At 40.7% G+C, this 26,968-nt stretch overlaps 7 protein-coding genes across 7 annotated transcripts; 2 read left to right on the top strand and 5 right to left on the bottom strand.

Annotated features, from left to right (window-relative positions):
• Window positions 1–91: 91 nt before the first annotated feature.
• Window positions 92–1,645, bottom strand: BDB00DRAFT_820950 (uncharacterized protein). Its single transcript, XM_053123346.1, has one exon. The coding sequence runs from the start codon at window positions 1,603–1,605 to the stop codon at window positions 166–168; it is 1,440 nt and encodes a 479-aa protein (XP_052980116.1). The 5' UTR covers window positions 1,606–1,645; the 3' UTR covers window positions 92–165.
• Window positions 1,646–5,906: 4,261 nt separating this feature from the next.
• BDB00DRAFT_820947 (uncharacterized protein) lies at window positions 5,907–7,460 on the bottom strand. The gene is made up of 5 exons (XM_053123345.1): window positions 7,203–7,460; window positions 7,023–7,082; window positions 6,804–6,924; window positions 6,522–6,727; window positions 5,907–6,424 (listed from the first exon to the last, which is right to left on the bottom strand). The coding sequence occupies exons 1-5, from the start codon at window positions 7,379–7,381 to the stop codon at window positions 6,346–6,348; spliced, it is 645 nt and encodes a 214-aa protein (XP_052980115.1). The 5' UTR covers window positions 7,382–7,460; the 3' UTR covers window positions 5,907–6,345.
• Window positions 7,461–9,448, bottom strand: BDB00DRAFT_820943 (BEM46 family protein-like protein). Its single transcript, XM_053123344.1, has 7 exons — window positions 9,213–9,448; window positions 8,999–9,139; window positions 8,915–8,932; window positions 8,758–8,831; window positions 8,607–8,661; window positions 8,373–8,528; window positions 7,461–8,189 (listed from the first exon to the last, which is right to left on the bottom strand). The coding sequence occupies exons 1-7, from the start codon at window positions 9,345–9,347 to the stop codon at window positions 7,890–7,892; spliced, it is 879 nt and encodes a 292-aa protein (XP_052980114.1). The 5' UTR covers window positions 9,348–9,448; the 3' UTR covers window positions 7,461–7,889.
• A 1,926-nt stretch (window positions 9,449–11,374) lies between these two features.
• Window positions 11,375–12,544, bottom strand: BDB00DRAFT_787530 (uncharacterized protein; the record flags this gene model as incomplete). The annotated part of the gene is given in 8 exon segments (XM_053120711.1): window positions 11,375–11,479; window positions 11,536–11,574; window positions 11,687–11,702; window positions 11,722–11,791; window positions 11,890–11,910; window positions 11,976–12,029; window positions 12,205–12,331; window positions 12,491–12,544. The coding sequence occupies 8 exon segments, from the start codon at window positions 12,542–12,544 to the stop codon at window positions 11,375–11,377; spliced, it is 486 nt and encodes a 161-aa protein (XP_052980113.1).
• Window positions 12,545–14,664: 2,120 nt separating this feature from the next.
• Window positions 14,665–14,967, top strand: BDB00DRAFT_871863 (uncharacterized protein; the record flags this gene model as incomplete). The annotated part of the gene is made up of 1 exon (XM_053126879.1): window positions 14,665–14,967. The coding sequence occupies one exon, from the start codon at window positions 14,665–14,667 to the stop codon at window positions 14,965–14,967; it is 303 nt and encodes a 100-aa protein (XP_052980112.1).
• A 6,064-nt stretch (window positions 14,968–21,031) lies between these two features.
• Window positions 21,032–24,569, bottom strand: BDB00DRAFT_882925 (uncharacterized protein; the record flags this gene model as incomplete). Its single annotated transcript, XM_053128190.1, has 13 exons — window positions 21,032–21,131; window positions 21,207–21,602; window positions 21,726–21,863; window positions 21,948–22,193; window positions 22,292–22,339; window positions 22,412–22,664; window positions 22,782–23,021; window positions 23,114–23,397; window positions 23,474–23,554; window positions 23,618–23,921; window positions 24,002–24,135; window positions 24,294–24,381; window positions 24,470–24,569. The coding sequence occupies 13 exons, from the start codon at window positions 24,567–24,569 to the stop codon at window positions 21,032–21,034; spliced, it is 2,412 nt and encodes an 803-aa protein (XP_052980111.1).
• Window positions 24,570–26,453: 1,884 nt separating this feature from the next.
• Window positions 26,454–26,739, top strand: BDB00DRAFT_871860 (uncharacterized protein; the record flags this gene model as incomplete). The annotated part of the gene is made up of 2 exons (XM_053126878.1): window positions 26,454–26,608; window positions 26,676–26,739. 2 exons carry the CDS (start codon window positions 26,454–26,456, stop codon window positions 26,737–26,739), a joined length of 219 nt encoding a protein of 72 aa, XP_052980110.1.
• Window positions 26,740–26,968: the final 229 nt, after the last annotated feature.

The raw sequence follows: 26,968 nt of genomic DNA, 5'->3' as shown, positions 1-26,968 counted from the left end.
AACACAAGCACAGCACAGCACACACGCTAAAACTGGCATATAAACAGGGCGGGTTATGAATATGCCGCCCGCACCCAGTTGCAGTGGGGCGCGCGTTCGCTGGCCTAGTTCTGATCCATCACCACCACCATTTTGTTTTCACACGTCAAAAAGGACGATTTTCTTTTATTCGGTAAACTTGTCAGCAACAAAATGCGCATCCAACCCCATGTAGCGCACGGTACTGTTCCTAACACTGAACGTGGCAGTAAAGTAAAAGAAGAAATCTGCACCCAAGATCAAATCGACCCTTCCGCCGTACAATGCAGGCATGACTTGGACCGCCAGCTCCGCTTCCAGGGATGGGTTGGCTGGATGCGAGACGAGACAAATGACAGAACCAATCGCGTCCTCGACCTGTCCGAATTCAGTCCCAATGTCGCACGCTTCGGATCGATTCAAGGGTAGTTTCATGTCTTGTTGCAACGCAACCGACATGGCTGAGGCGCCCCATCGCTTCTTTGCTAAGAGCGCCCGGACACGCTGTCCATTAATGGGTATATCCAAAAATGGTAAATTGACGTTGGTGTGTGCAGATGGCAGTTTGTAGCATACGCTGTTGGGGTCCGCCCCAGCTGGAATTTTAAGTTTGCCTCGTCGTTGTGTGTGCGTCAATGTTGATGGTGATGAGGAGGAGAATGATTTGGGTGATGGTGGTGACGACGACGACGATACTTCTTTTAAATCCTTCTTCTTTTCCTGCTGTTCCTGTTCTTTTCCTGGTCCTGCTGCTACTTTTGTAGAAGCAGACGACAACGACGACGATGTAGTTCTCGTTGATGTGACTTGCTGCTTTTCCTTTGACGTACTGGGCTCGACGTCAGCTTGTGCTTTGGCCGTACTATCGCTGTTGCTCCTGGTAGTAGCGGGTATATTCTCCTTTTCTTTCTTTTGTTGATCTTGCTGCTTCGCCTGTGCTGAAGCAGTGGGCGATGGTGACACTGTGTCATTTGAAACGGTGGGTTTAGCAGCGTCGTCAATACTGTAATTCACACTGCCGTCTATACTTTTGCTACTGTTTTTGTTGCGGGCGGCAATAACCGCTGGTGGTGGTTGCTGTTGTTGGTCAGGTTTGAAATACCCAGATGCAAGGATATCCTTTGCTTCCTTGGTTGTAAACATGGGATTATTATCCTCACGCTCTGCGCCCAGTATTGCTGAAAGTTTGATTGCATGATACCGAGCGGCTTTCGCGGCCTCCTCCCAAGTTTTGAAGCGGATCTCTTCAGGTTCAATCAAGCGTTTCCAGCGCGGATGCAAATGCAGAACAAACAAGACAATCAGCTCTTGATCATCAAGTGTGCCTGGCACTGCTTGCGCCTTGCTACGGAATTGATCAATGTACTCTTCTAATTCTTGACATAGTCGATGGTGTTCCTTGGCCGTTTCATTCTTGAGTTTGGTAGGTACTGCTAGTGCACTTTTGGCGTTTTTGACATTGGAACCGCTGTTGGTGTTGTCATTACAGGTCGCGCTGCTGGAAGAGGCTGCATGATGTGGTCTCGTCGCGCTACCATTATCGCCGCTCCTCGATTGCTTGTTGTGCTTCTTTTTCGTGTTGGGCATATTCTGTGGGTTGATAAAAAGCGTGAGTTACAGGTCGGGAACCCAAATCTTGCTTTCATGAATGCTCGTCAACAGTTTATGATATAGTTGCAGTCGTGTACTGTATTTATTAGTCAACAATACCTGCCCTTATTGAAAAAGATAAACAAATATTCCTTTCAAAGTGATAGGTATAGTGCCGGATTTAGTATGCACATCTGTATGGATCACTATTGCCTTTGCAGACACAATTGCTGGTTTTAGTCAGGGTGTTGCTAGTTAATGTAAGAAAAATCCAGCACATTTCAGTAGGTATTTATACGCTCCAGAGGACTCATAATACACCTGTCCTTGTCGATATTTTCTCTGCAACTTTTAAAAGTAAAGGTTGATTTGAAGTATCTTATGGTAAGTGTCTTGATTGAAAGTTTCACTTTCATACACTTTATACATTCGTTGTTGTCCCAATTCAATAGCACAAAAACATTCATCCTAATCAATGTCGGCAGTTATTCCAGTAAGCAACGTCATCTTGTTCGGCAGCCACCACTGTCTAGGTATCAGGACGATATCTAAGTGTAGTATTAGCACTACTTCTGTAACGTGTCAGTACACATTGATAACAAAGTAGGAGTGCTGGGTTTTCCTCCTACTAGCTTCTAAGTAAAAAAGAACAAGACCCACATCGTTGCGAGAGGGTCACCACAGAAACGGATTATAGTCAGCGTAGCTCCTTCTTTGAAATACAGTTGCGATCTTTTTTTTTTCATGGTGAGGATAGCAGATCATACAGTCTCCATTATACAACTCTACGACCCTGCCAAACAGACAGACATCAGATAATTACTCCATAAGAAAAATATACTCATAGAAGAAGGTTCATAGTCTTTAAAGCATTCAGTAAACTTACAAAATAGCACTAAAAGAGTGAACTTATGATACCCATCTAAAAAGAAGTAAGTAATCGATTCATCCACTGGAATAGAACGCACTTAATGATGGATGGCAACCGGTATATTTTATTACTGCCTAAAAGCTGGAAAATCAAGGGCAGGGATAATTTTGACCCGGACTGATCTAGTATGGCAGGCCCCTAAAAAAACCATGTGCCTGGAATAATAAAAGCATCGGGACAACATGTGACCTTGAACGAAAAAACTGGTGCAACCTCATTCAAAGTAAATCATTACGATACTGATAGATAGATCGCTTTCAGCAAGTATATATTATTACTTATTATCGACTCTGATGCTATGTGGAAAACGTCTCTCTATGTACTTTTAGACTTCGAGCGTATAATAATCATACAAAATATCTCTCTTTTTCTATCGATAAGCCAAACATGATAATAAAAAAGAAGCTACAGATCTGCTGGTGTTTCAATTGTTAATAAACTTCAGAGCACCCGTCTAACCTGGGTAAACAGATGGCAGTAAATAATGTTAAAAGAATGAGTTAATACAGTGGCACTTTCTCTTATCCCACACCCACATACACACTCTCTGCTACCATATTCAGCTTAAAAGCTACAAGTGGAGCTGAATTTGGATGCGAACACAATAAAAAGTACGTTTTTTTACGCACAAAGTGCTATGTACAGGGTTTTCAAAAATAATTTCGCAGCAAAATGAAATCAATGTCGCTAGCCAATAAATCAATATCGCTTGGCGGCAAAGTTAATTTCACATGTTGTAAAATCAAAGTCGTTTGCTTGGAAATCAAATGTCGTACTATTTAATAAGCTTGTCTAGTTGTTGTTATTGATGTCCCCTTTTTATAGATGCAGCTTTGCGAATGTTGGAATAAGCTGTCAATGATAACCATTTGAACATTAGTTTCATAAGGTTTTAATGCTTTACCTATAGATAGAGAAAAGAAAATTTTTACTTGACTTTTATACTTACAAGTATTTTGGAGGTCTGTTGCGGAAAGGAGCTTACAGGCTCTCTTTTCTATGACACTTATTTGAACATGTATGTAGATAAGAAATGAACGCAATGAAAGCCGTTGATTTTACGTTATTACATGCTTCACGGATTCTTGTCGACAAGGTCCTTGCTGTAAGAATCGTTGGCGTCTAATCTTGCTATTTGCGACAGATCAAATTGTTCTATTAAATTGAGCTCAGGAGAATATGAAGAACGATATACCACGATACTCAACATGTTTTGCAATATCTTTGGAAGTGTAAATTGGGGCATTGTCCATAATCAAATTGACGCCCATTCGTGTGTGGATATCTATCCATCGCATCTAATTTTTTCTTAAAAAAGCTGATCCAGTGACCTGTAACAGTTCCAGTGCTCATATTTCCAGCAGGGTTCCGCACAAGACGATTCCTACCGATTCTTTAAGGGAATCGAATCGGTACAGTCCAAGTGAGGAATCGAATCGAATCGTCTCGGTAAGAATCGGTAGAATCGAAGAATCGAATCGGATATATCATATGAAAGAGAAAAAAAATCTGTATCTTCGATTATAGACAAAATGTAGCTAAATATAATAATGAATATGAACGCTATTTGGAAAGAAAGAAGATTTCAATGCCGGGTACGAATAGCCAGCTCGAAAAAGCAACATATAAACTACTTCCAAAGAGCTGTAACATTCCACTATTAAAGAATCAAATTGCATTTCAAAATTAAAAGGATGGATAGTATTTAGAGTAAGATATCGTTTTCTAAGTGTAGGAAAAAATACTACAACACGTATTATGTATGGCTGCACATGCGCGTGCATTTCATGTCTGATAGAAGGTAAGGGAGGAAGCGAATAACAGAAATGCACCATGCCCGAATTGTGCAAACTTATTCGATGGGTCAATTGAAAATGGCAACATAAATCTCATAGTAGTACGTCATGAAAAAAAGCGCTGTGAGGGTGACGAACCGTGAAGCAATGAGATCATATTATATTGGAGGAATTGAACCACAACCGGTAGTACACACAGCTACTTTGTCTCTACGCGTGTATGGTGTCTCATGAAAGGCAAAGGGTGAATGAGTAAGATAATTCTCTTAATGGCCCCTGATTGCGCAATATCGGATGGAATGCACAAACTTGATCCAACTGATCGAGAAGCCATGCTAAATCTAGTAAAGTAGTACGTCATGGAGAAAAATACATTGTGAGTAGCATTGTAGAGGAAGAAGTAATGATGTGCGTCACAGTTACTTCAACGCCATCCAAACGCTGCTTCTCACTAAGCCGCCTCTTGCTCCCCCATACCCGTAATCTATTGAAGCCAGAGTCAATTCAAAGGCTAATGCTTCTGCATTCATGGCTCTCTTTAGATTTCGGCGTTTAGAATAGCATTTTGTCTCTTCTTCCTCTGTTAACCTTTTTCTTTTTGCACCGTTTTCTCTTTGTTTCTCGTCCCCTTCCTTTCATATATTATCTGGTATAAATGAAAACACGAATTAAGTGTGGAAGTCGCCTTTAAAGAAAGGAGCTAGTTTCAACTGTATTTTAGCGATATATAAATAAACGTTCTACATTATGCAAATTACTGAAATCATAGAATATAGAAAAGGACCGATTCTTCGATACTATGCAACCAAAGCTGAGACGATTCTGAGACGATTCTTGGTCGGAATCGTCTCGAGTTTTGACGACTCCTATTCGATTCGATTCTGATGCGGATCCCTAGTGAGATTGAGCTTAAAGTCTTCAACACAGATGCATGAATCAGAGAAGTTTACAAAGCACGATAAGGCAAGGATGGAGCCGAAAAAACTCTGGATGACAGTGAGCATCTGTATATAGGTGTAGATGACTACCGTCTATATAGAGTCCCACGTGACCCTATCATGATTTCTCAGACTAGGCAGCAGGTAAAATGTCAGGGATTGTATAAGATTGTCTCCTTCTCTTCATATCTTTTATGGTGCTGTTGTCACGTGTATTGGAACCTAATGCTTCTTATGAACCCGTATGGTATCATTATTGCTACACTTGTCCTTGGCATGGCGTATGGTGGTAATGCAGATGATACTATGGTGCATCCCTTTTATGATCGCCAAAAAGTGAACTCTAATAAAAGCTCAATAACACTGGGCAAACAGCAGAGGAATCAGGTACTACCTGATTCTTGGTCAAAACTTTTCTTCCGTAAGAATCAGGTACCTGATTCTTACAACTAAACAAGCCCTAAACTATGCTCTTTTTGGTCACGGCGATGGGGGGAGTACGATATGCAGTCAATATGCAGTATAATAGTATGCGCGACAACAACAATTGATGCTCCTCTAAATGGATTGATTAGAAAATAAAAGCGACAATACTGCATGCATTGTTTTATTTCAGAAAAAACGCATCTATAAAAAGGGGACATCAATAGCAACAAATGCGACAAAAAATGTGACATTTGATTTTGAAGCAAAAAACTTTGCTTGCGACATTGATTTCTGTTGGTTGCGACATCACTTTCCTGAAACCCTGTATATTGACAGGAGTACTGACGATCAGCTAGTATCCCATTTGTAAAGTTCAGAAGAACACCAATCGAGCCACGAAGTCTCCCGAAAGCACTACGCGCTGCTATCATATAAGAAATCCTTTCCGTACATACAGCTATATACAGTACTTTGGTTCTTTCTATTTATTAGTACAAGTACAAAAAATGGTGCAGTGGTGTGTACAATCAACTTCTTCTCTATATGCTGAATGATATGTATATAATATGTATAATTCCTACATTACTGTAATAGCAGAAGTAGTGTTAGTAGATTAAAAAGTAGATGTAACGTCTTAGGCAATACTTTATGCTGCAATGGCCTTCTTTGTGAAATCATAATAAAAGATGATGGCATCGACAAGCTGGTTGGGGCTGTTCGTTAATCTAGATAGAAAGAGTGTTAAGCCTTTCTGTATGTTGTATGGCACAACTTTAATCCGCGCAAAAATCATGCGGAGTAACAACAAAACAATTTTTTTACCTTGCAGCTTCAGGAATACGACCAGCTTCTTGGAAACCAAGACGACGCCAGATGCGGATCGAAGCTTCGTTGTTAGCAAAAACTAGGTTGAATACAGAAGCCTTGTAACCAAGGGCAGGGCCAATGATCATGTATGTTTCTGCCATGGCAACGCCAGAGCCGTAACCACGGTGATTAACCGAGGTAAAGAAACCAGCATTACAGATCTACGCATATCGCGGGAAAAAAAATTCCCTGTCAGTTATATAACCATTATCAACATTTGCGGGATATGTAACGTACATGAGAGCAGCGACCGGGGTAGTTGGGCTTGACGTAGTACATCCCCAAGACCTTATCTTCGTAATTGTACGATTGTCCCTTTTCGATGGGACCATCCTTGGTCAATACAAAGGCGTCGTATCTAACAAAACATTCCAAATCAGTTAAATGTGAACAATGCGAAAGGCATTCGAGAAAAAGTCCGAATCTCAAACTTTTTTGAATGAATCAAGAACGTACGACAAAAAGTAATCAGCGAACTGAGCCTCGGTGAGGGGTTCTTCTTGAGGATAGGTCGAACTATGATTGATGATAAGGAAAAAGCCATTTAGTTAACTACTAAAAGCATTCACCGGCCCAATTTTGACACTTAGTGGAGAGTGGTGGTAGTAGTCGCAGAAAGGAAACAGTCAGTTTTACCCGCGTTCCAATTCGCCATTGAACAATGAACGCAATTGTTCAACTAATTCAACATTCTCGGGATCAACAGCCTGCAAGACGGCCTCAGCACCATTACGCAGGGTCTTGCGAATAGGAAGAATTTTGTCTAGTGAGACGGTCGAAGCAGGCTTTGGAATTTTGCCGTAAGCAGAAGACATGATATGCAGAGGGGGTCACAGGAAGAAAAGGTGGCGAGAAAGAGAGAGAGATAGAGTGTGTGTGATATAAAAGGTACACACGGCTGTTCCGGGAACACGGAAAACTTCCCTTTTCGGTTGGCAGCAGTTTGATGATCGGGCTTTGATTCGTTCTTGGGTGAAAAACAATACCAACTTTAGGGCCTTTGGAGTAACATACAGACTTCTTTTTTAATCATTAATTAAACATTATCGTGAGAGTGTTGCTTTGAGTTACTTAAATTAATAAGAAGAAAGATTGTATACAGTGTGCATGTGTGTGAAAGAGGGTGCGCGTGAATGTGTGATGACGGAGAAGGGTAAGTGATGAAATGGAGACCTGATGTTGATATAATAAATCAAAATTTTTTGCTTTGAATGGAGTGAAGGTTAGATGAGCGAGAGAAAGGTTAATAATGTAAGGTATGTTGCTTAGGAGAAAGAGGTTGGATAGTGCAGGAGATGAGCATGCTCGTATCTCCAACAAACACTATGCTTCCCAGACATGGTCGCGAATGAATTCACCAATGGCCTCAAAGTATCCGTCCTGCATGCACGTATCATTGTGGGTGCCATTCTCAAAATCGCGCCATACCTTGCCACCACTCGTTTCGGCGGCTTTGTGCAACTTGGCCATGTGGAACGGCGGTACTAACTCGTCTTTTAAGCTGGATAAAAACAGTATTGGCACCCGCCGTATGAACTGGATTGTTTTATAGGATCGCCATTTCTGATGGCATAGGTAGACAAGGTGTCGCATGGGCGGAAAGATATGGGGAATCAGCAATGGCTAAGGATAAAAAAATTTTGAGTTAGTCACGCCTTTGGTTGAGTTATTTCTGCAGGAATTTTCTCTTTGGTAGGTGCTGTCAAAGAAAAAAAAACAGTTGGGGGCGAAGGGGAACTAATTCTGAAACATGGACAACAAACAAACACATTCGACCTTGTCGTTCAAAGATGCAAGTTTACTTACGATGCTGAGGAAGGTATTTTCAATGATCATGGCATCGAATTTGTCCTCGTTCCGAGCAACAAGATGAGTGGCGACAGCGCCTCCTAAGGACTGGCCATAGGCAACCAGTTTGGTATGTTTGAGAATGGGATGTCGTTTGATATAATCGAGTGCCGTCTAAAAGGAAAATTTGATTTGGGGTTAGAAAGTGAATTGAGATTGGGGACATTTTCTCACATCCGCAATTTTTCTTACCTGAGCATCAATTTGCAGGCCCTTCTCCGTTGCATTGCCTTCACTTAATCCGTACCTAAATACGGGTTATTGGTACCACAATCGAATATAATATATGCCTCTCTCTTTCTTTCTAACGATCCTCTTTATCACCAAAAATTGTCTGCAGTACCCTCGATACGATAGCATGACGACATTGTAGCCGAGCCGTTTGTAAAGTACTTGCGCAATTGGTAATCGATGACCCTATTCATAGTTTTGCATTGAGCGACCATTTTGCCTATTTCCCGGATCCATCTCAGTCCTCAAACATATAGCAAGATTGTTACCATATTGCCCGTATGTGCCTATACACATCATTTCAGTTTTAGTCAATCAAAGCTTCTTCTCTCTAGAAGGCAATTTTGACTTACATGAAGACACAGCACTGTTGGCGATTGTATTGCAACGTTATCCCCATACTGTATCAGTACATAACTTCGCAGTCGTACACCGTCTTTTGTAACTAGTATTTCCTCCTTGTCCGGCAACCCGTACTGTCCTGGTCGTGCGACCTATTTTTCGCTGACGTAAGAAAACAGGTGGGGTGGTGGCAAAACTTCAACAGTTGATGTTGAGGTAACTTACTGCTGATCTCGACCCTGGAGGAAAGAATCCGGCGTAAAGTATATCGCATTGGTATATGTACAGTAATGCCGATAAGCCCACTGTAATTACGGTTAAAATTATAAGAAAATACACAAAGTACACCGGAAAAAGCATATAGATGGTGTATAAAAATCAGAGAACGAGAAAATGAGCAATGAGAAAAGAGTTGAACGAGAGGGTTTAATCCCTATTACCCCAACTTTTTTTTGACTTTCACGAAAAAGTGGGCTGCGTTTCAAAAGTGGTCTCTGCTCACTTGCCTTTTCCATCTTTTCCGGAACACCCGTTCCCTCTTTGCGAGCGAGAAATGAAAAACGGTTTTTCTGTCTTCTGCACTGCTTCCGATCTTTCTGTTTCTGTTACATTTGTGAATAGACGTACTGGTGCAAATACTGAGTATATTGACAAGTGAAGCTACATTATTTATTTACTGGATAATGAATGGACTATTATCAAGACCAACAATCACGCCGTTGAAAGTATTGTTTTTTTTTTAAGTTTTTGTGGTACGTGCAAGCCGATCCCCCGCTTTTTGTAAGCCAATTCACCATACAGTACTATGCCCTGCCGGAAATTGACATATATTGAACAGGCTAAATAGCTCTCAAGTCATCCACCACACATTAGATTCTCGCACAGTAATTACTAATTTATGCATATCTACAATGATGAATCTGATGCCCTACAGCTAGTTCAGTGTTTTTGTATCTCGCTGCTTTTGCTGTGTTTATCAACTGACATTTACACAATAGCAATAACGAAGAAGAGCATTTTCTGTTCTCTGTCACCACCCAGAAACCTCAATGTAGTATAACTTTACATATATTGCGCTTTTTTACTCCCGTTTCTGATTTTTCTAATCAACAGCCAAATTATCAATCAGCTACTGCTAGAAGGGTGAAAAGCATTATTGTAAGAAGATGTTGTAGTTACCATCTACCTTCCTTTGTTTGGTTACAACTACTGCATACATCGTTGCCATATGCTATGCTACAATGTTGAAGAGCGACCTACTAGCATCCCACTGTCTTTGTGCGCGCGAGGAAAAAGCGAAATGAGGGTACAGCGTTTATTCTATCAATGAAGCAAAAACATGCCTAATCAATGTCACACAAAATAGGTGACACATGATGCTTGTTTCTCGTTTCATACACCGTGCTCCCGCCAAGCCAGCTAGTAAGAATCGACTACAATAAGCACTGTTTTTGTACATATATCTTGTTTGAGAAATGGTGCGTATGCGCTATATTATATGTCCTACATATAGACAAATTTTTGTTTTAATTAAAACATGTAGCTTTGGCTACTGGCAGTAGGCAGGAAGGTTCTACTTGCCGCACGCCAATGATAAAGACATGGTTATCCCTGCTGTACTTTATGTAGCCAAATTCACGATTACTGCGCCTTTTAGGAAATAACGGTAAACACGGCTGCCAGTCTGATTATACATGAAGTGAATAACCGCTTAATTTATTTTCTCTCGTGAGCGGCTTTGTTTCTTTTGTATCATGAGCAACTAATCACTACATATCCTTTTCATCTGTAGCTTATGCCGTATCCGATTGATACGGTGCTGATCATGGTGGTGATGCGAACCATTGTTACTTTTCCACTTTAGAAAATATCAGCTGAAAAAACAAAGTTTGTAGTATTACATGAAGCTGTTTCAAGACCGTTATGTATCATCGTCTCTTCAGACAGCATACAAAAGTTATGATAGTACGCGCTCCCCAAATTAAGGGCCTTAATATCAAGACAAAGAGAAAACAATAATAGCATGACTTTCGTTCTAATACACAAATGCCACATCATTTCAAAGGCAAGCATTTAATCCCGGGAAATAACATCTAATGCTGACTACTTATAACCACCGATTCGAAAGTGCATATTGACCGATGGTTTTGACATGACGTTCGGCACTCGTTTATACTGCTTTGCTTATCAATACTGCGGTGCTCAAAGGAAAAAGCATAAGAGCGGCTCTAGACCGAGCGGGTACTTGGGCCACCAGGTTTGTCTGCTGTTGGTATATACAGTATCTACTAAAAGAAGTGAGGTCGCAGTAAAACAACATAATTTAGACCATCCGTGCTAGATGAGCTTCCAAGAACGGGCGAATAGTAACCAACGATTCAAAAAATTCAGGTTCTTTGCACTTGTTGAAGACCGATGAAGAAAACGATGCTGAAGTGTTGCAGTAATGCTGTTGATTGGACACGGATCAATGAAGGCAAACATGTACATATCTATGCACAAAAGATTCAGTCATGGTAGCACATTGTCATATGAACAATGCAATGACTTTTGTGCTTCGGTTGAGGCCGTGTCTGTTGATGTGCATCTGCATACATTACAGTTGTTTTTAGTATATGATATATCTCAGATGGAACATGAGGGGAGATGGGCTGAATAAGTGAGAACAAAAGAATGATGTAGTCAGTAGTTCATCTTACTGATTGGTTTTGTATACTACAGTAACTATTCATACTACGCACAGGGTCTCATACTCTTCTTCTTCTTTGCCACGAGATGTGATGACAACTTGTCCAAGCTATTTTCTAATAGCAAATGCTCATTTAATGGGTGATACACACATTGCAAACAATTGTTCCAAAAACATTGTATTTCACTTGAATAGATGGTATACCTTCTTTACTTTGACGCTCTGAACTTTTTGCTGATTTAAAAATGAGTTGCAGCTAGAATACTCTGCAACCCTCCGTTGTTCAGTTTTGTTCATACCTGACACATCGTGGATCAACATACAATAACAGTAGCATATGAAACCCATAACGGCTGTGTTTAGTATAAAAAGAGGTAGTTTAAAATAATTTTGAATAAAATGGCGTTTGGATTTTTATTGAAGAAGTTTCTAGGGAACGTGTCTATTCTATTGTCTCCTCGTATTTTATCGTTATTGCTAATGAGCTCATCATTTACTAGTCCCTCCTGTCTGCTCTGATATTTATACCACGCTTTCCAACAAAAGTATTTTGCTTCTCCTCATTGAAACAATGATACCCGTCCAAGTCTTCATAAGCATCACAATAAGCTTGATAATTGTACCACATGCGGTGAATGCCTTCGAAAGGCTGATGCTGATAAATAAGCCAAAGAAAGACATCAGAAATTTGAGTGCAATAAGGTGTAACTGATCATACATTGACAATAACAACAGTTTTATGAATAGCAACGATACACCCAGATCTGTGTACTTCCATTAATTAGAAGGCGTCACCTTTTTTAAAGGTACATACGGCACTGATATTGAAGAAAAAGAGTTTCGATACTGCTGAAATAACACCTTGCATTTCAGTGTACTTTTTCCCCCTTGATAAATTAAAGCGAAAAAGTAATTTTTTGTATAGCTAGCAACGTAGGAGCTACCGGCTTTGATCTAAAGTTAGAGTGATGCATCGTCAGAAACAGACATCATGTCGTCGTATCTACAGTAATACACATTTACTAACTTGTCTCGCTTTAACTCCGCGAAAGATAATTAAGGCCTTCCCCTGACAAATGCAGGGGATCTCTCTCTCTCTAAGATTATGCGCTCTATCGAAAATTATCGCCCCAAGAGCAACGATATAATTGATACAGTGCTGCTGCTGCAATTTCTTTGTTTCAAAAAGTGTTAACTTCTTGTTCTTCAGAAAGGCATGTACCAGGAAATAGATTTGCGCGATCGATTAAATGCGATGATATATTATATTCTAATACGAACGTAAGGGGGCATAGAATGTTCTGGAGTGTGAAAGACGTTGAATCGGCTGCTTTCAATATATATTGCACTGTGTAGCAATTGTTTGTATAGTATCTGATAGTTTCTGATAGTTTCTGATTGTATATGACGCGTATAGCAATCTACCAATTAAAAGTAGAATGGTGCTTGTTTTCTTTCACTGTTTACACATATCGGTGACTGATGCAAACCATGATCTTGCCCTACTATTCTACTACAACTAAATTTTCTTTGCCTCTACTGCACACTTCTGATCCCCGTCAACACTCGATAATAATGATGAGTAGCTGTTTCTTTGAAGTTTTTTGTCTTTAGCTCAAAGCACCATGGTTCTGGATAGTCCCACAGCCATTAAAACAAAAAGTTGGCTTGAGCACTTGATTACAAAGTTCGCTGTTCTTCAGAATGCCGCATGTTTTAAAAAGGAAGTAATAGCAACGCCCACCTGCACCTTTCTCAGCAAACGTTTCAGTTTAATGCACACTAGGACGTATGATGCCGATCATTCCACAACTTTTAGAATTTTTTATCAACGCTCTACATAAAATGGCCGGATTCTTGTTGTTTCGAGGAGACAGCGGAAGCCTCGGGTCCACATCATGCATATGCACTTTTGCGTGATGTATAATTATAACTGCCCATAGTTACGGATCGCTGTACTTAAAAAAATCAAATCCTCTAACTATACCGAAAGAAGAACATGACAGTATCAACGCGAGTCGTTCTTACTACTAGAGTTGACTCTGTTAATCGTTGAGTGAGAAAGAGCTCGAGCTACTAGAATGAATAGTCCTTTTGAACATTTTTATTTTTAATTTGCAATATGAAAAGCTTTCACTAATTTTTAAGACTGTGAAATAGCAACAGCTATTCTCTACCGACGAAATTATATCCATCCGAAAAGCTGCTCTGTACAGAATATCATGCATTATTTCTCTTCTTTCCACTAGAAAATCCAGTATAAGAGAAAATATTATATTGATTAAAAAAGAACTGCCTTACATCGCGTCGAGCGATTATTATGCTTTAATAGTCGTTCAATATACAGAGGCAAAAAAATCAGCACAAAGCGGTAGGAATATTGAAGTATGAACTTTAAAGTATATAGCATCACTCACAGCTTTTGTATAAGTCTGATACGCTTCCAAAATATTAAATAGTGATTGATCTTCAAAGTGTGCGTGTGTAACGCTGTTGACACTCAATAGTGTTGGCGTCGTGATGCTGATGGCCATATTCTTACTTTTTATTTATTTCTAGTAGGACGACGTAGCACTTGCGCTGTGCTACAGGAGGCCGATTTCTGTTTGCTAGATCATATAATAATGTTTAACATGGATTCATGCATTTTTGTTGATGTCGGAAAACAACTCAACAACCTCGATGTGTTATGCAGCCGAGCCATCAAGTCCGGATGTTTATGCACAAATTTTACGTTCTATCAACACAACAACAGACTAAAAAAGCAGCATGAGGATAATTGTCGATGAGCGAAAAGAGAGAGAAAGCTGTTGTTTGTTAGTAAGTATGCAACACTAGCTACGGCCCTCAGTTCCCGGTCCATAATGAAATGCCAAAAAAAAGGTATAAAAAGGAAGTCTCCATCAATACATCATGCAACTACTACACACACACACATCCTTTACATATTTTTTACACTAAATACTACCTTCACAAATCAAGAAAAAAATGCAGAAAAGCTTCCTTGGTTTTACCATTGCCATCTTTTTGACACTCTTCGTCCTGGTTGCCCTCGGTCTTCCTCTTAATGAAAACAGCAAGGCATTGATTCAGAAGAAGCGGGATCAGGATTCGGTAGGCGATTTAGACGATTTAGGCGATTTAGGCGATTTAGGCGATTTAGGCGATTTAGGCGATTTGATTGATGGCCTCGGTGATGGCCTCGGTGATGGCCTCGGTGATGGCCTCGGTGACGGACTTGGAGACTTACTAGATCGTCGTGAAGTCGAAAAGCCTGGATTTGAAAAATAATGATTTATGTTGTAATTTGGACTAGTACCTCTGCCATTAAACCAGAACGAACATAACAAAGGAAAAAATGTTTAAATGATATATATCAATTGCGCTTCCTATGTTGTTATCATAAACTGGTTGTACTCAATTTACATATAATTTCTGTATTCAAGTTGTAATAATCAAGTTCTTCCTTATTCTATAACATAAAAACAAATGAAATAAAAAGTCGTTGTATCATTCCCATATCTTGATTTAACTTATTACATAATCTGTATTAATATAATAAGAGCTTGTTTGGCGTGTTGTAATGTGGTATGAGCATTCGATCTGGTAGCCGGACTCTGTCATCGGTGTTTGGCACCAACAGCTCAGCACCAACACCAATGCCAAGTAAATATTGCGCAAACTCGCGAAGCTCATTTGCATCATTGGTGTTGACAGCTTGTTGGACGCGCATGTTGGTTTCAAGGTGGTGATGACGCTGGGCCAAATTGATGAGCGATTTAAGCACTATTGTACGATTTGCGAGCGCTACGCATTTGGCATCACAGGAACGACCTATTATCTGATACTTTACTGTCAATACTACCGCTCAATAACAAAAGAATGCAAAGTAGAAGAGAGGATACAATGTTGAATACCTGGCGAAAGGCAACACCAAAGACCATGATTTTTTTACCAAATGGAACAGCGGCAAGCGCAGGATCGTCATGTCTCATGAGATCTTGGATATCCCTGTATACATAGTGTAGTGAATACGTTGATACTTGTATTGATACTTGTATTCAGCGTGTTTGAAGCGATGGCACTTCTCAGATGATGAAGGATTTGAAGTGAGCTTCATATCGTGTTAATGATGTTTATCCCTTGAGTCTTTCCTCGATGCGATACCCGTCTACTCACACAGTCATACATTCATGTAGAATAAATTCTCTGATCTGGAGGAGCCACACACCTCGGCGCGTCATATACATGAGAAAGTAATCTGATTGGAGAGAATGAACTGGCTCAAATGCCGCGTAGCATGCGTGTTCATTACTATAATATAACCACGCGGCCTCAGCAATCATGCCGCTCCTTTTCCTCCTCGTCAACGTTTCTAAACCAAAGCTATTCAATGTGAGTATCATTGGTACGGATTAGAGGATCGGTGAGTGTATGGTTATGTTAGTGAGTGAGAAGAGCGTATGCAACCGGTTGTGAATATAAAGTAATCACTCAAGATCCGTTTATCTCACTTTCTTTCTTTTTTGACACAGACCTTTTTCTCGTCTTAACCTGGTCCTTCTCCCCTTCACGTTGGCTCTAGAAGCACAAATACAAGTGTAAGTACAATATGGAAAGTGTGAAGTGTACTTTGAGGTTTGCATGTGGATGTGATATACGAAAGAAGATCCGAATTTTGACGTGTCTAAAGAAATGTGTGTACAGAATACAGCCGCTAATGTTATCCTCCTTTCTTCTCTGCTACTACTGTAAGATTCTGACTTTTGGTTCGGTTGGTTCGGGTTTGGAGTTTGCACCCCACTCTTAAGCACAAGCAGCGGCTGTAAGTACTGTATAAAAAGGAATGTGAGCATGAGCTGGAGAGAAGTCGAGTGTCTGTTGGGAGTGCTGATGCCATGACGTGTCAAAAGTAGCTGCATCTTTAGAACCATCTGCTTATGGCCTTACTTCTTTTCTTTCTATTTCAGGTTCCACCCTATGCTGTGTGGGCTAATCGTGTCCGGCAGACAAGTAACATATAGTAAGAATAAGCAAAAAGGGACTTGAACATTAGTAGGTGAGTTGGATTGCCTGGGTGCTGGGGATGACGTGTCAAAGGTGTGCAGTATGGCAGTCTCTCCCATTTCTTCTCTTATTCTTTTACGAATTGGTCGTGTCCTTCTTGCTTTTCCTCTCTTTAGCTCAAGGCTCTCTTCCTCCAACCCAAGGATGTCATAACAGTAAGTATAGCTGAAAAGGATTTTGTGCTTGTGTTTGTCTTTGCGTGTTTGAAAAACCAGAAAGATGTCTGCCCTGACATGTCAAAAAGTGTATGCAGCTGCTCATAGATGTTTTTTTTTTTTATTAGAGGATGGTTCTGCGATTATCTGTTTGGACTTGAATTGGCTTAGACCCCATCTCTCTCTCTGTCTATAACTTTGCTGTAAAACGACAAAACAAATGTAAGTATAGCTGGATCCAGCTTGGTAGAGGAGGATGGTAATGCCGTGTCAAAAATAAAGATAGCACAGTAGGTGCAGCCCTCTAATGATCTTTTTTTTCGCAGCTAGAAGAAGTGTTTCTGTCTTGGCTGCGATTCTCTGCTCTGCTCTGGCCGTGTGTTCGGTTCTCCCGTGTCTCATCATAGAAGTATGGGTAAGTATAGCACGATGGAATTTTTTGTGTGCGTGTGTGTGTAATTTAATAATTCCCATTATCTGTTCGTCTCTTTTGTTTTCGGAATGACGATAGTGCACAGACACCACCATGATGGTCAAGATTGATGCTTTACTGCCATCCCGCTCCTAGAAGCCGACCTGTCAAGTGGTCCATCGGCTGTGGTCAAGATCTATCCATCCATCTGGACGGTGGCGTGTGCTTTTGCTTTGACTTGGACCTGAGGAAGTCGTTAACAGCCTCACATTCTTCTTGCGTTTTTATAAATATCTTTTCTTTTTCTGTGTGTTTCTATTTTGCTTTGTATATATTATCGTTATTGCTGATCCCCTCCCCTTCCCTCCCCCACCTCTCTCTCTTGCACATCTGTATCGCCTAGTAGTCGCTGTTCCGTATCCATCTTCGGATGTTGCATCGCCTCATGCGAACAATAAGATATAGATACTGGATCGTCAAATAAAAACATTGCGCATACATCGTCCGTATTACATAAGAAACAGCCCAAAAAACCACTTCTTTCTGAGTTATGATAGACACTCGTAGTAGAAGAGTGACCGTATAAGCGATAGCAGGATACAACATAGCATCATTCCTCAGTGTACATCTCTTGTAATGAAAAGCTTGTTATATGTGATGCATATAGAGAAATGCTATCTTTTAAGTGCCCATCAAAGGTCGTGCACTTACCAGCACTGCCTTCATCGCACTATAATACATCCATTCCCAAAACGACGTAATTAACAGGACAGAATCAACGTTTTAGGCAGTGGTGAGGAATACTCTTGATATAGAACAACAGATTGACAACACGGCTGTCATACCAGTCAAATTCGCATTTTGTGCTGTTTAAACCATGCCAAGTTGTTATTTTATTGTCACAATCAGATTAATGAGAAATCGCTATTTAGGGCTGCCAAACAAGCTTTAAGATTTTACATAATATATTGCCCTTGATGTGTGCCACACAGCTGCATGTATGTATCTTCTGCTGTACTCTTTGTCAAACAGAGCTTACCCACAACATGCGCTTATTGTTGCTGTAATTGCAGTACATACAGTTATTTAGATTCCATATACCTACAGCATAAACATGGGCGCAGAATAAATCGATAATATGAAATCTTACCACGTTTCGTACGAGTAGGTCAATTAATAAATAGTACTTTTGTACAGTACGCGTTTTTAAAAGACACACAGGCACCGTATATATGCGAATTGTGTATAGCGAATAAATAAAGTTTTAACAGCATACCAAAAGTATACATATTATCGGTGATCAATGGGAAGAAGTAGCTTACTCAAATTTTACTTTCAAAAAATAAAACATGATAATCAGAATATTGCCTACGTAGGTTCTTTAAATCTACGTATATACAGTAATATGAAGGCTCAAAATCAAAAGGAAGAAAAAGTGGAATAAACGTTATGTATGCAACCACAATTAATATTCTTGCGCTAACTGATCCATGGTTCGTTCCCTTTGTTGAGTTTACACCTTCCCAGGACCATTAGTAATAGCAATTGCTTCGTCTTCGTCGTTGCGGCTGAATGAGCACCGATTAAGGCCAAAAATGATGATATCCACAATAGCAAGAACGCCAACGAAACGGGTAAGAACAAAAGTGGTCATTGATATCTCGAACGTTTAATTGGCAGGGCGGGCAGCAACCACTGCATCGAGTGTATGTCCAGCATTGGTCAGCAACCAGGAGCAAGACGTATGCATTTAAAATTTTCTGATACACGAACGGTCCATCAGGTAAAGCTATACCAGAAAGAAAGCAATATAAGCCCACAGCACATAGGCCGTGAAGTATACAATGTCTGTTATGTTGGCAATGGATTCAGCCGATATATAGCCTGCGCTGTTAACGGTAGTACTCAGTTGTGCGGACGATGACAATGGCGCAAATCACGAGGGTGAGTGTCCAAAGATAGCCGAGATGAATACCCACTCGTTTCCGAGTAAAAATCTGGCAGGCATCTTGATCCACTATCTCCTTTATATGCAGACTGTAAAGCGTCGAACGCATTGCACCAGAGTATCGGCCCGGTAAATGCGTGCAAGAAATGTTCACCAAAAATGTATGGCCAGTCGCATCCGGTTATAGAAGGTAGTGCTGCTTCAAACAAATATGCCAATGAAGCTATGATTACCAAAAAGTAGGTTGGAAACGTTTGGCCCGAGCCACGGCATTAAGTGCTGCTAAGAAAGCACAAGTACCGCCAAGTGCAATCAGAGCATAATTAGATTTCGTCCAGGCTGGTGCAAAGGATTCGACCATTTTTTACGTCTTCTTGCTGTTGCTTTTGCAAGTTTCTGCTTAGGCAATAGCCCTAGATCGTTGATGAAGGGATAACAAGTGAAAGAATTTGATTATGTACATGTTCACTTTTTAGCGCAGGTGTACAAGTTCAGTTCATGCAAAATAAGAATAGGCGTTTTATATATCGGCGAAGCCGCTTTTGTCTTCCTCCCTTTCTTTATCATAAAGGGACGTAGCTTTCAAACTACTGCTAAATGACCATTACTGTGTGCTACCAGGATCGGTCGCTTCTACGAGAATACCAAAGGTTACCCCTACTACATATTACCCTGCTGAGCAGGTTTCTCTGTATTACGCCATCAGGGGCAAGAAAAAAGCACATACCACAGAAGCGATCATTTCTGTTCAGCAGAATGCTGAATCACCTCACAGTTACTGCTTTTTTTTATTCTCAAATAATTTCATCAAGACACTATATAGTAAGTTTACTAACAAGGAAATTTCTTTAGAAAAGAGCAAGTTTAGTCTTCGAATTCTTCAAAATGACCTTTACCTCATTTTTTGCCGTTCTCGCAGCCTGATACATTGAGTAGCAGTATATGATGATTTTTATGCTATCATAAGCCAAACATAACGTTTGTCGGCGGATTCAACCCTCATTGTACTACTATTGTATCATGAGCCCGCTTTTTATTATATGATACCTTTGCTGTTGCTGCGAGAATCTGGAAGAGGAAAAACGTAGCACACTTCTTATTCAGAACCGTTTATGAGCACAAGCAGAGACAGCGAAATAAATAACACAATTTGGTCTTCTTTACCTATGCTGGTGCAAATCGGGAAAAAAAGATCCCGTGTTATTCTTATTCTTTTTGACACGTCTTCATGATTATAAATGCTAGGATTTATACATTGTACGTGCATAAAGAAGGACTAGATATAAAATCTGTTGGCTTCTTAGAGAGTAAAAGCTGTTACCAGTATTGAATTATCACTACCAGTCCATGATGCGAGCTGTCACTCACATAAGGCATAGCAGAGCTCACACATACTATGAACTAAACACCCAATCACGATCATTTTTCAATCGTGAAGTATGTTTAGCCACCACTAAGCATATGCTATATAAACGGATCCTTCATTGTATACACAAAGATATTGTATGCATTTTGAAAAGAAAAATAAGGAGAAAAAGGGAAGAAAATAAGAAAAGAGAGGAGTGAGAGTAACAAAAAATAACAACTCGACACATGGAAGAAACAAAGTGGCTAAGAAAAGTGGCGCGGTGCGGTGGTGCATGTGTGGGTTGTGAGTGAATAATAGGTAACGTTTTGCGTGTCAGTAGAAGAAGGTGAAAATTATAGAGTGAGAGAGAGAGAGAGAAGGCGGAAGGAAAACAAAGAATGATATAAAGGGGCCTATCACTAGACTTATTCTTGGCCGAAACCGAGGGTTTCTTCCACAGCAAGTGATAACTTGGCAACGAGAGCATCGTACGATTTATAGGGTGGCATATCGATACGGTTGAAGCTAAAAATCAGTTAAAGTCAGTGGAATCATCATAGTCTTTTAGCGGTTTTTTTTAGTTAAGATAGGACGCATTACCAGGTATGGGCTTTGGGAAGCTGAGTGACTTCACCGGCTTTTTCAATGGTAAATCGTCTGGGACCATCGCTTCCCTGAAGATCCTTGAATCCATTGACAGGGATACGTGACGTGCCGGTTGTAAACTGAAGCAAACGTGATTTCTTTTCACTGTCCCAGGAGCGCACGCACTTCCAAAACCACTGAATGACATCATCCTGCTCAGTGTATCCCCTATAGTCTGTATGTTTCTTCCAGTCATCCACATCGATTTCGGCAATACCGCCAATGAGCAATTCCAGTTCACGTTCGTCAAACACGTTGACCAGATCTTGAGGAATGAGCTGGTTGAAACCTTCCTTGAACGCCTTGAATTGTTCTTCAACACGCTTGGAGATACGCCATTCGGTGACCAAGCTATTTGAGTTATGGATAAGTTGGCATGTTAGTGTCCGCATATGCATGATCCACGTGCCTCACTCTCTTTTTCTTCCGCCTTTCATAATTTAGCCTATCATAGCAAAAATTAGTTGTACATACTTGACATATTCACGCTTATTCTCTTCAGTGACTTCAATGTCTCGGCCACCAGGCTTCAAGTCAACAGTCACCACATCACCAAATTGATCGTCGTCTGTGGAGAAGGTCAGATCAAGAACATCGGTGATATCATTGTCCCTATGAAATATTATACGTTATAAAGAGACGTTCTCTACTTGACCCGTGTTATAGCTACACTCCCTCTTCCTCATTTTCACTTACAAGATCCACTGCAGACTTCGGTGGAAGTCCGCATCCACACTCTCCATATCAGCGACAGTGACCTTCTTGTTCAGAATCATCTTGTAGAAGGACACAATAAAGAAAGCATCCAAGAAACGGCGATGGAAGATAGCCAAACCAACCACACGGCCAATGAATCGGAAGTAGTTGAGATGCTCAGGGTTGATGGCAGAGTGGGGGTTAATTTGAAGCGTATAATTGTCGTGAGCCGAGTATTCAAATAAGCTATACAAAATGTGATGGTGGTGAGTGTGATGTTTCTAAATAAAGCATCTTTTTTTTTTGTGATATCGTCACCAGGTAATTATCTTTTTGGAACTCACCAATAAAATGGATTGAACATTTCGTGCGACAACAAGAAAAAGAATTCTCTGTTTGATGATAGATTCAGAGTCAGTCTTTTATCTTCTACATGAAATTGGCTTTCAACGAGTGCATCTTACCTGGAGAGACCACCATAATCCAAACCATCTTCACCATCGAATTTGATCATCAGTCGCTTTCTCAAATCCGCAGGTGCTTGACGCATAACTTCTGCATAAGCATCTTCGAAAATGTGCTCACGGCGCACCTTGATATGGCATTGGCCAGGCACAGGTCGTAAGGCAGGTTGAGAACGGAAGTAGATCAACTTGCGACGGAAATCACGCTTGTATTGCGGTACGTTCTGATCAAGACTGCTCGGCAATCGCGGGTCTATTATAAAAACATAACAAATGATTTTTTGTCGTAGTTGTTGTTGTGGTACGTGTCAGTTCAATCATCAATTTAGATAGGGAGTGACTTTGTCGCTATAAAGATATAAACACTGACCATCCCACGTGGTTGTCTTGGTATTGTGATCCACAAAGTATACTCGACCCGTGCTCGTTAAACGCATTTCCCAACCTGACGGCAAAGGACCCAACTGTGATACCGGCTGCACTTGGACTTGCAGGTTAGATCCAGGACCAATTGTGCTAATGTACTGCTGTCTTCGTGGATCCACCCACGTAGTTGTTCGCGTGTTGTGATCCACGAAATAGGGTCGACCTTCAGGTGTTGTACGCATTTCTAGATAAAGCTTAACTCTGTTAGCACATCCTAACTGCTAGTAGCACTACTGATAGCAGTAGCAAAGTAAACTCAATGAGTATTGTACTTGCCCCATCCAGGAGGAAGCGGTCCAGTTCCTGCGGTTGTCATATTGTGCTGCAATGCCAAGACATTTGGCGAGTTAGAGCCGCTATTGCTGGCACTTGGCGCTTGTTGTGCGGGTTGTTGCGATGGCGATTGTTGCGGTTGTTGCTGTGGCGATCCCGATGCGGATTGGCTTTCTGATGCAGAGCCACCCGACGAAGCGTTCGGTCGATCTTCAGGCAATCCACGAGCATTGTGCCGTTGTCGTTCCATTTCGGTAACTTCCTGTTGTTCTTGTGCGCTCCGTGCTCTACAAAATTCAAGCAACCGTTAAATAATTTCTCTCCAGTGATTTCCCCTTTGCTACAATGGTATGAGAGACTTACGAAGGTCGTTTCCATGTGGTTGTTCGAGTGTTGTGATCAACGTAGTATGGACGACCAAGATGATCTACTCGCCGTTCCCAGCTAAAGTTGATGAATCGTGTGTTAGTAAGAAAGCAGGTATATCAACAAACGGTTGTTTTTTACCCTGGCGGCAAGTCACTTCGATCATCGGAATTTGTGTTTGCTGAGGCAGGTGGAGGATTATTCGGAGCAGACGTCGAAGGGGCTGACAACGGTGTGCTTTGTTCTGTAGATGAGGCGACTTGGGTGGCAGCAGGTCGCGCGAGTGAGGTGCTGGAGGCATTAAGTGGCGAATTGTGTGTTCCAGGGACGAGGGTATTGGTGCCGTTGCGAATGGGCACATTGACGTTGGTGGAGATATTAAGAATAAGTTTACCGTGAACCGTTACGTTGGCGTTGGATTTGTTTAAGTCGAGCGTGAGCATTTCTAGTGAAATTTCAGTCATGTTAGTATTACTTGACTGAGTGAAGTGTTGTTGAGTGTAGCTGTTGTTTGCTAGTATTTACCATCACCACCGACTTCAAGGTCAAATACATTGCTAACTTGGACATTGATGACACCAAGGAACCCTTGGTCTTTCTTTTTAAACTTTTTCTGGTCAAATACTTGAACAGTAATGACACTTTGGTTTGTCACTTGGCTATAGACGATAAGTTTTTCGTGAATTAATATCTCTACTTGATATAATCCATAGTGATCATGATGAAGCAACATATAGAAATAAAAGGGCACAACCAAACAGGCTACGCAGACTAAAAAATGAAAAAGCGCATTGGCTTGTTGTCACGTTATACATACAGGTCGAAGCTCTCGTTCCAATATGGGTTCAAAGTTTTCTTCATGACCGTTGTTGTGTGTGTTTGTTCACCATCGACTGTAACGACAGCTGATTTCAATAATGATAAAAATATAAACCAGTTTAGTTTCCTAATTGCACATATAAGAAGGTGTCTAATATGATAAGGATTATGTACCAAATGGGTCGGGTAACTTGAAAAATAAGTCCTTCTTGACCAGGCCATCCGCAGCGATGACGGTAAGACGAACCGTTTTCGTTTGTGCGGAACTCGACATTATTCTTCAAATGGCACAGGAAACTAGGCGAGGAGTATCAAGTTGCGCTCAAATGTCGAGAATAAAAAATATATAAAGAATAGTTTTTTATATCAGGAAAGATGCTTTTTTTTCTAAATCGTAAACTGTGAGGCAAGAAAATAAAGGAAAGAAAGGAAAAACAAAATTAGAAACAGCCAGCAGCGCTGGGTCAATTCTTCTCTGTGTGTGTGCTCTGCACGGCGGTAACAGAAATGTTTACCACACACAGGTATTGTTTGACTGTATTCAGTCAAAAGATTTGTCATCAATAGAAGCGCTATTGTCTCTTTCTCTCCTCACTCTCTTTGCTCTTCTTTAAAATTTTCCTGTCTTATGATGCAATTGATCTGTGTCGAAACGCAGTGGTATTGTTCTTAGTAGCAATCTTATATAGCTTTTAGCTATGTGTACATTGTTTTCCCGGTGTGCTGAGCCAATTAAGCGAATAAAAATTCCTCCACCCCCCTTTTCACCCCTTGAAAAGAGGATCGGCATTACCGTAGTAGCTACGACATTATTAAAAGGCGAAAGCTATAAAGAGAACAAATAGTCTTTTGCTTCGCTTGGGTCGTAACAGAGACAAACACGCATATTTTAGAAATTTGGAAGCCTGGGTCCTTAAAAAAAAAAGGCTCCGCAATATCTATTTTTTATCCGTCCCCCCTCGTAAGAACCACTCACAGTGTCCGTCTCTCTACTGTTCGATTAAAGAAAGCCGAAAGGCCGGCTCTTGGTTCCAAGTCTATTTTGCCATGGCAACTGATTCAAAAGACTGATTGAAATGATCCGTAACACTTTTGCCATCCGCACGAAGGAATGGTAGTAAAAGAACGGGAGTTTGGAAGTAATACGAGGAGTAGCAGCGCGTGGCAGAGACTTGAAACAGGGTTATACGAACAACGGGAAAATGCATCATTTGTCTGTGTTGTTAAGGAGGAGGCTCAGCCAGTGTTTGTGTGTATTTTATGTCTATGAGATCATAACACCATCCTTGTTATTCGTTCATATGCCACACCAACGCCACGTGAACTCTCACGTTCAGCTGACACACAATGGTAACAACAACAGTTGCCATGGTAACATGAGTTTTTGTTACCAGGTCGATAACAATTCTCTGTTGCCAAGGAAATTATGAATCGCTGCTGCTACGCCTTTTACAAGTAATAAATATGTTAAAAGTCTCAAGTTAAAGCGTCCCTGCAGATGATAATATGCCTGACAACTTGACGCAGCAAGAAAGTATTGATTGTTTTTCCGTGTACGGGACGTATGTCGTTTACAGCATAATTGGAAACGAGTAAACAAAAGGAAAGGGAGCGACCATTAATCTGATAATATTGAACCTATGAAGAGACAGTAAACGCAAATATAATATTCCTCATACAAGGTCCCAAAAAAAATCTGTGAGAGAAAGAGAGAGGTCCGTGCGCGCATATTATCCTATAAAGACCCCCAAATGCTTTTTATTATCGGGACTCTTTGACATGGAGCTTCTACCACTATTATCTTTTGATTGTACGCTTTATGCTGTTTGCTAGCTTTAAATAAACTTTGCGAGAAACTTGGTTGGATGGGATGAAGCCACTGATCCTCGCCGGCGAGAGTTCAATTCCCACGCATAAAGAATGTGACATAGCATAAATTGCTATTACCATCATCATTAATGTATCTTGATACACAGAGCAGTATTACAGGTCCCTTTCCCGTATTTGTTTCTTTTTCTTTTACCCTCTTACATTAGTGCTTACAAACGTAGTCAACGGTAACCCAATACGACGGAGGGCTTTATAACAGCAACAACAACAACAACCTTACTTGACCTCACCACCAAAAACGAATTCAGCACCAACAACGTAGACGACCATGTCCATTGTCAACTCGACTGATATTTTCAAAGACAATATTTTTAAAGGCAAAGTCCTTCTCTGTTCTGGAGGCGGTAGTGGTATCTGTCGAGGCATGACTGAAGCCGTTGTACGCCATGGTGCCAAGGCAGTTATTATCAGCCGAAAGCAAGTGTGGTGTTGTGTTCTCTCACTCCTTTGTTTGTTGCTTCACAGAACTAAATTATAATTTATATTGTAGTTTCGAAAAGCTTCAAAAAGCTGCTCAAGAAATGAGTCAGACCACTGGTGGTGAAGTTTTGTAAGTATTGAAAATTACTTAGTTAGCTAAGGGTTCATGCAAAATCTTTTTAAAATTGGTATCCTATATGACAAGGCAGGGAAGGGGGGGAGGATTTGACATAAATTACTATATCATGACTACTGATCTGATATATGTAAAACTATCTGATTTTTATACTATACACCACAGCCCTGTCCAAGCCGATGTACGTAGACCCGCCGAACTCGAAAAGGCAGTCGCTAAAACAGTTG

Source organism: Zychaea mexicana, assembly GCF_025766255.1.
Source record: "Zychaea mexicana strain RSA 1403 chromosome Unknown BDB00scaffold_32, whole genome shotgun sequence".
Classification (NCBI taxonomy): domain Eukaryota; kingdom Fungi; phylum Mucoromycota; class Mucoromycetes; order Mucorales; family Lichtheimiaceae; genus Zychaea; species Zychaea mexicana.
Note: the sequence above shows the minus strand (reverse complement) of the source record. Positions and strands in the feature narration are given on the sequence as shown.

Coding starts and splice junctions, on each gene's coding strand:
- BDB00DRAFT_820950 (XM_053123346.1), bottom strand. CDS start 1,605: ATGCCCAACACGAAAAAGAAGCACAACAAGCAATCGAGGAGCGGCGAT.
- BDB00DRAFT_820947 (XM_053123345.1), bottom strand. CDS start 7,381: ATGTCTTCTGCTTACGGCAAAATTCCAAAGCCTGCTTCGACCGTCTCA. Junction 7,083..7,202: donor AATGGCGAATTGGAACGCGG/GTAAAACTGACT, acceptor CATCAATCATAG/TTCGACCTATCCTCAAGAAG. Junction 6,728..6,803: donor ACCCCGGTCGCTGCTCTCAT/GTACGTTACATA, acceptor CGATATGCGTAG/ATCTGTAATGCTGGTTTCTT.
- BDB00DRAFT_820943 (XM_053123344.1), bottom strand. CDS start 9,347: ATGCTTTTTCCGGTGTACTTTGTGTATTTTCTTATAATTTTAACCGTA. Junction 8,662..8,757: donor GTCATGCTATCGTATCGAGG/GTACTGCAGACA, acceptor ACCCGTATTTAG/GTACGGATTAAGTGAAGGCA. Junction 8,529..8,606: donor GCCTGCAAATTGATGCTCAG/GTAAGAAAAATT, acceptor TTTTCCTTTTAG/ACGGCACTCGATTATATCAA.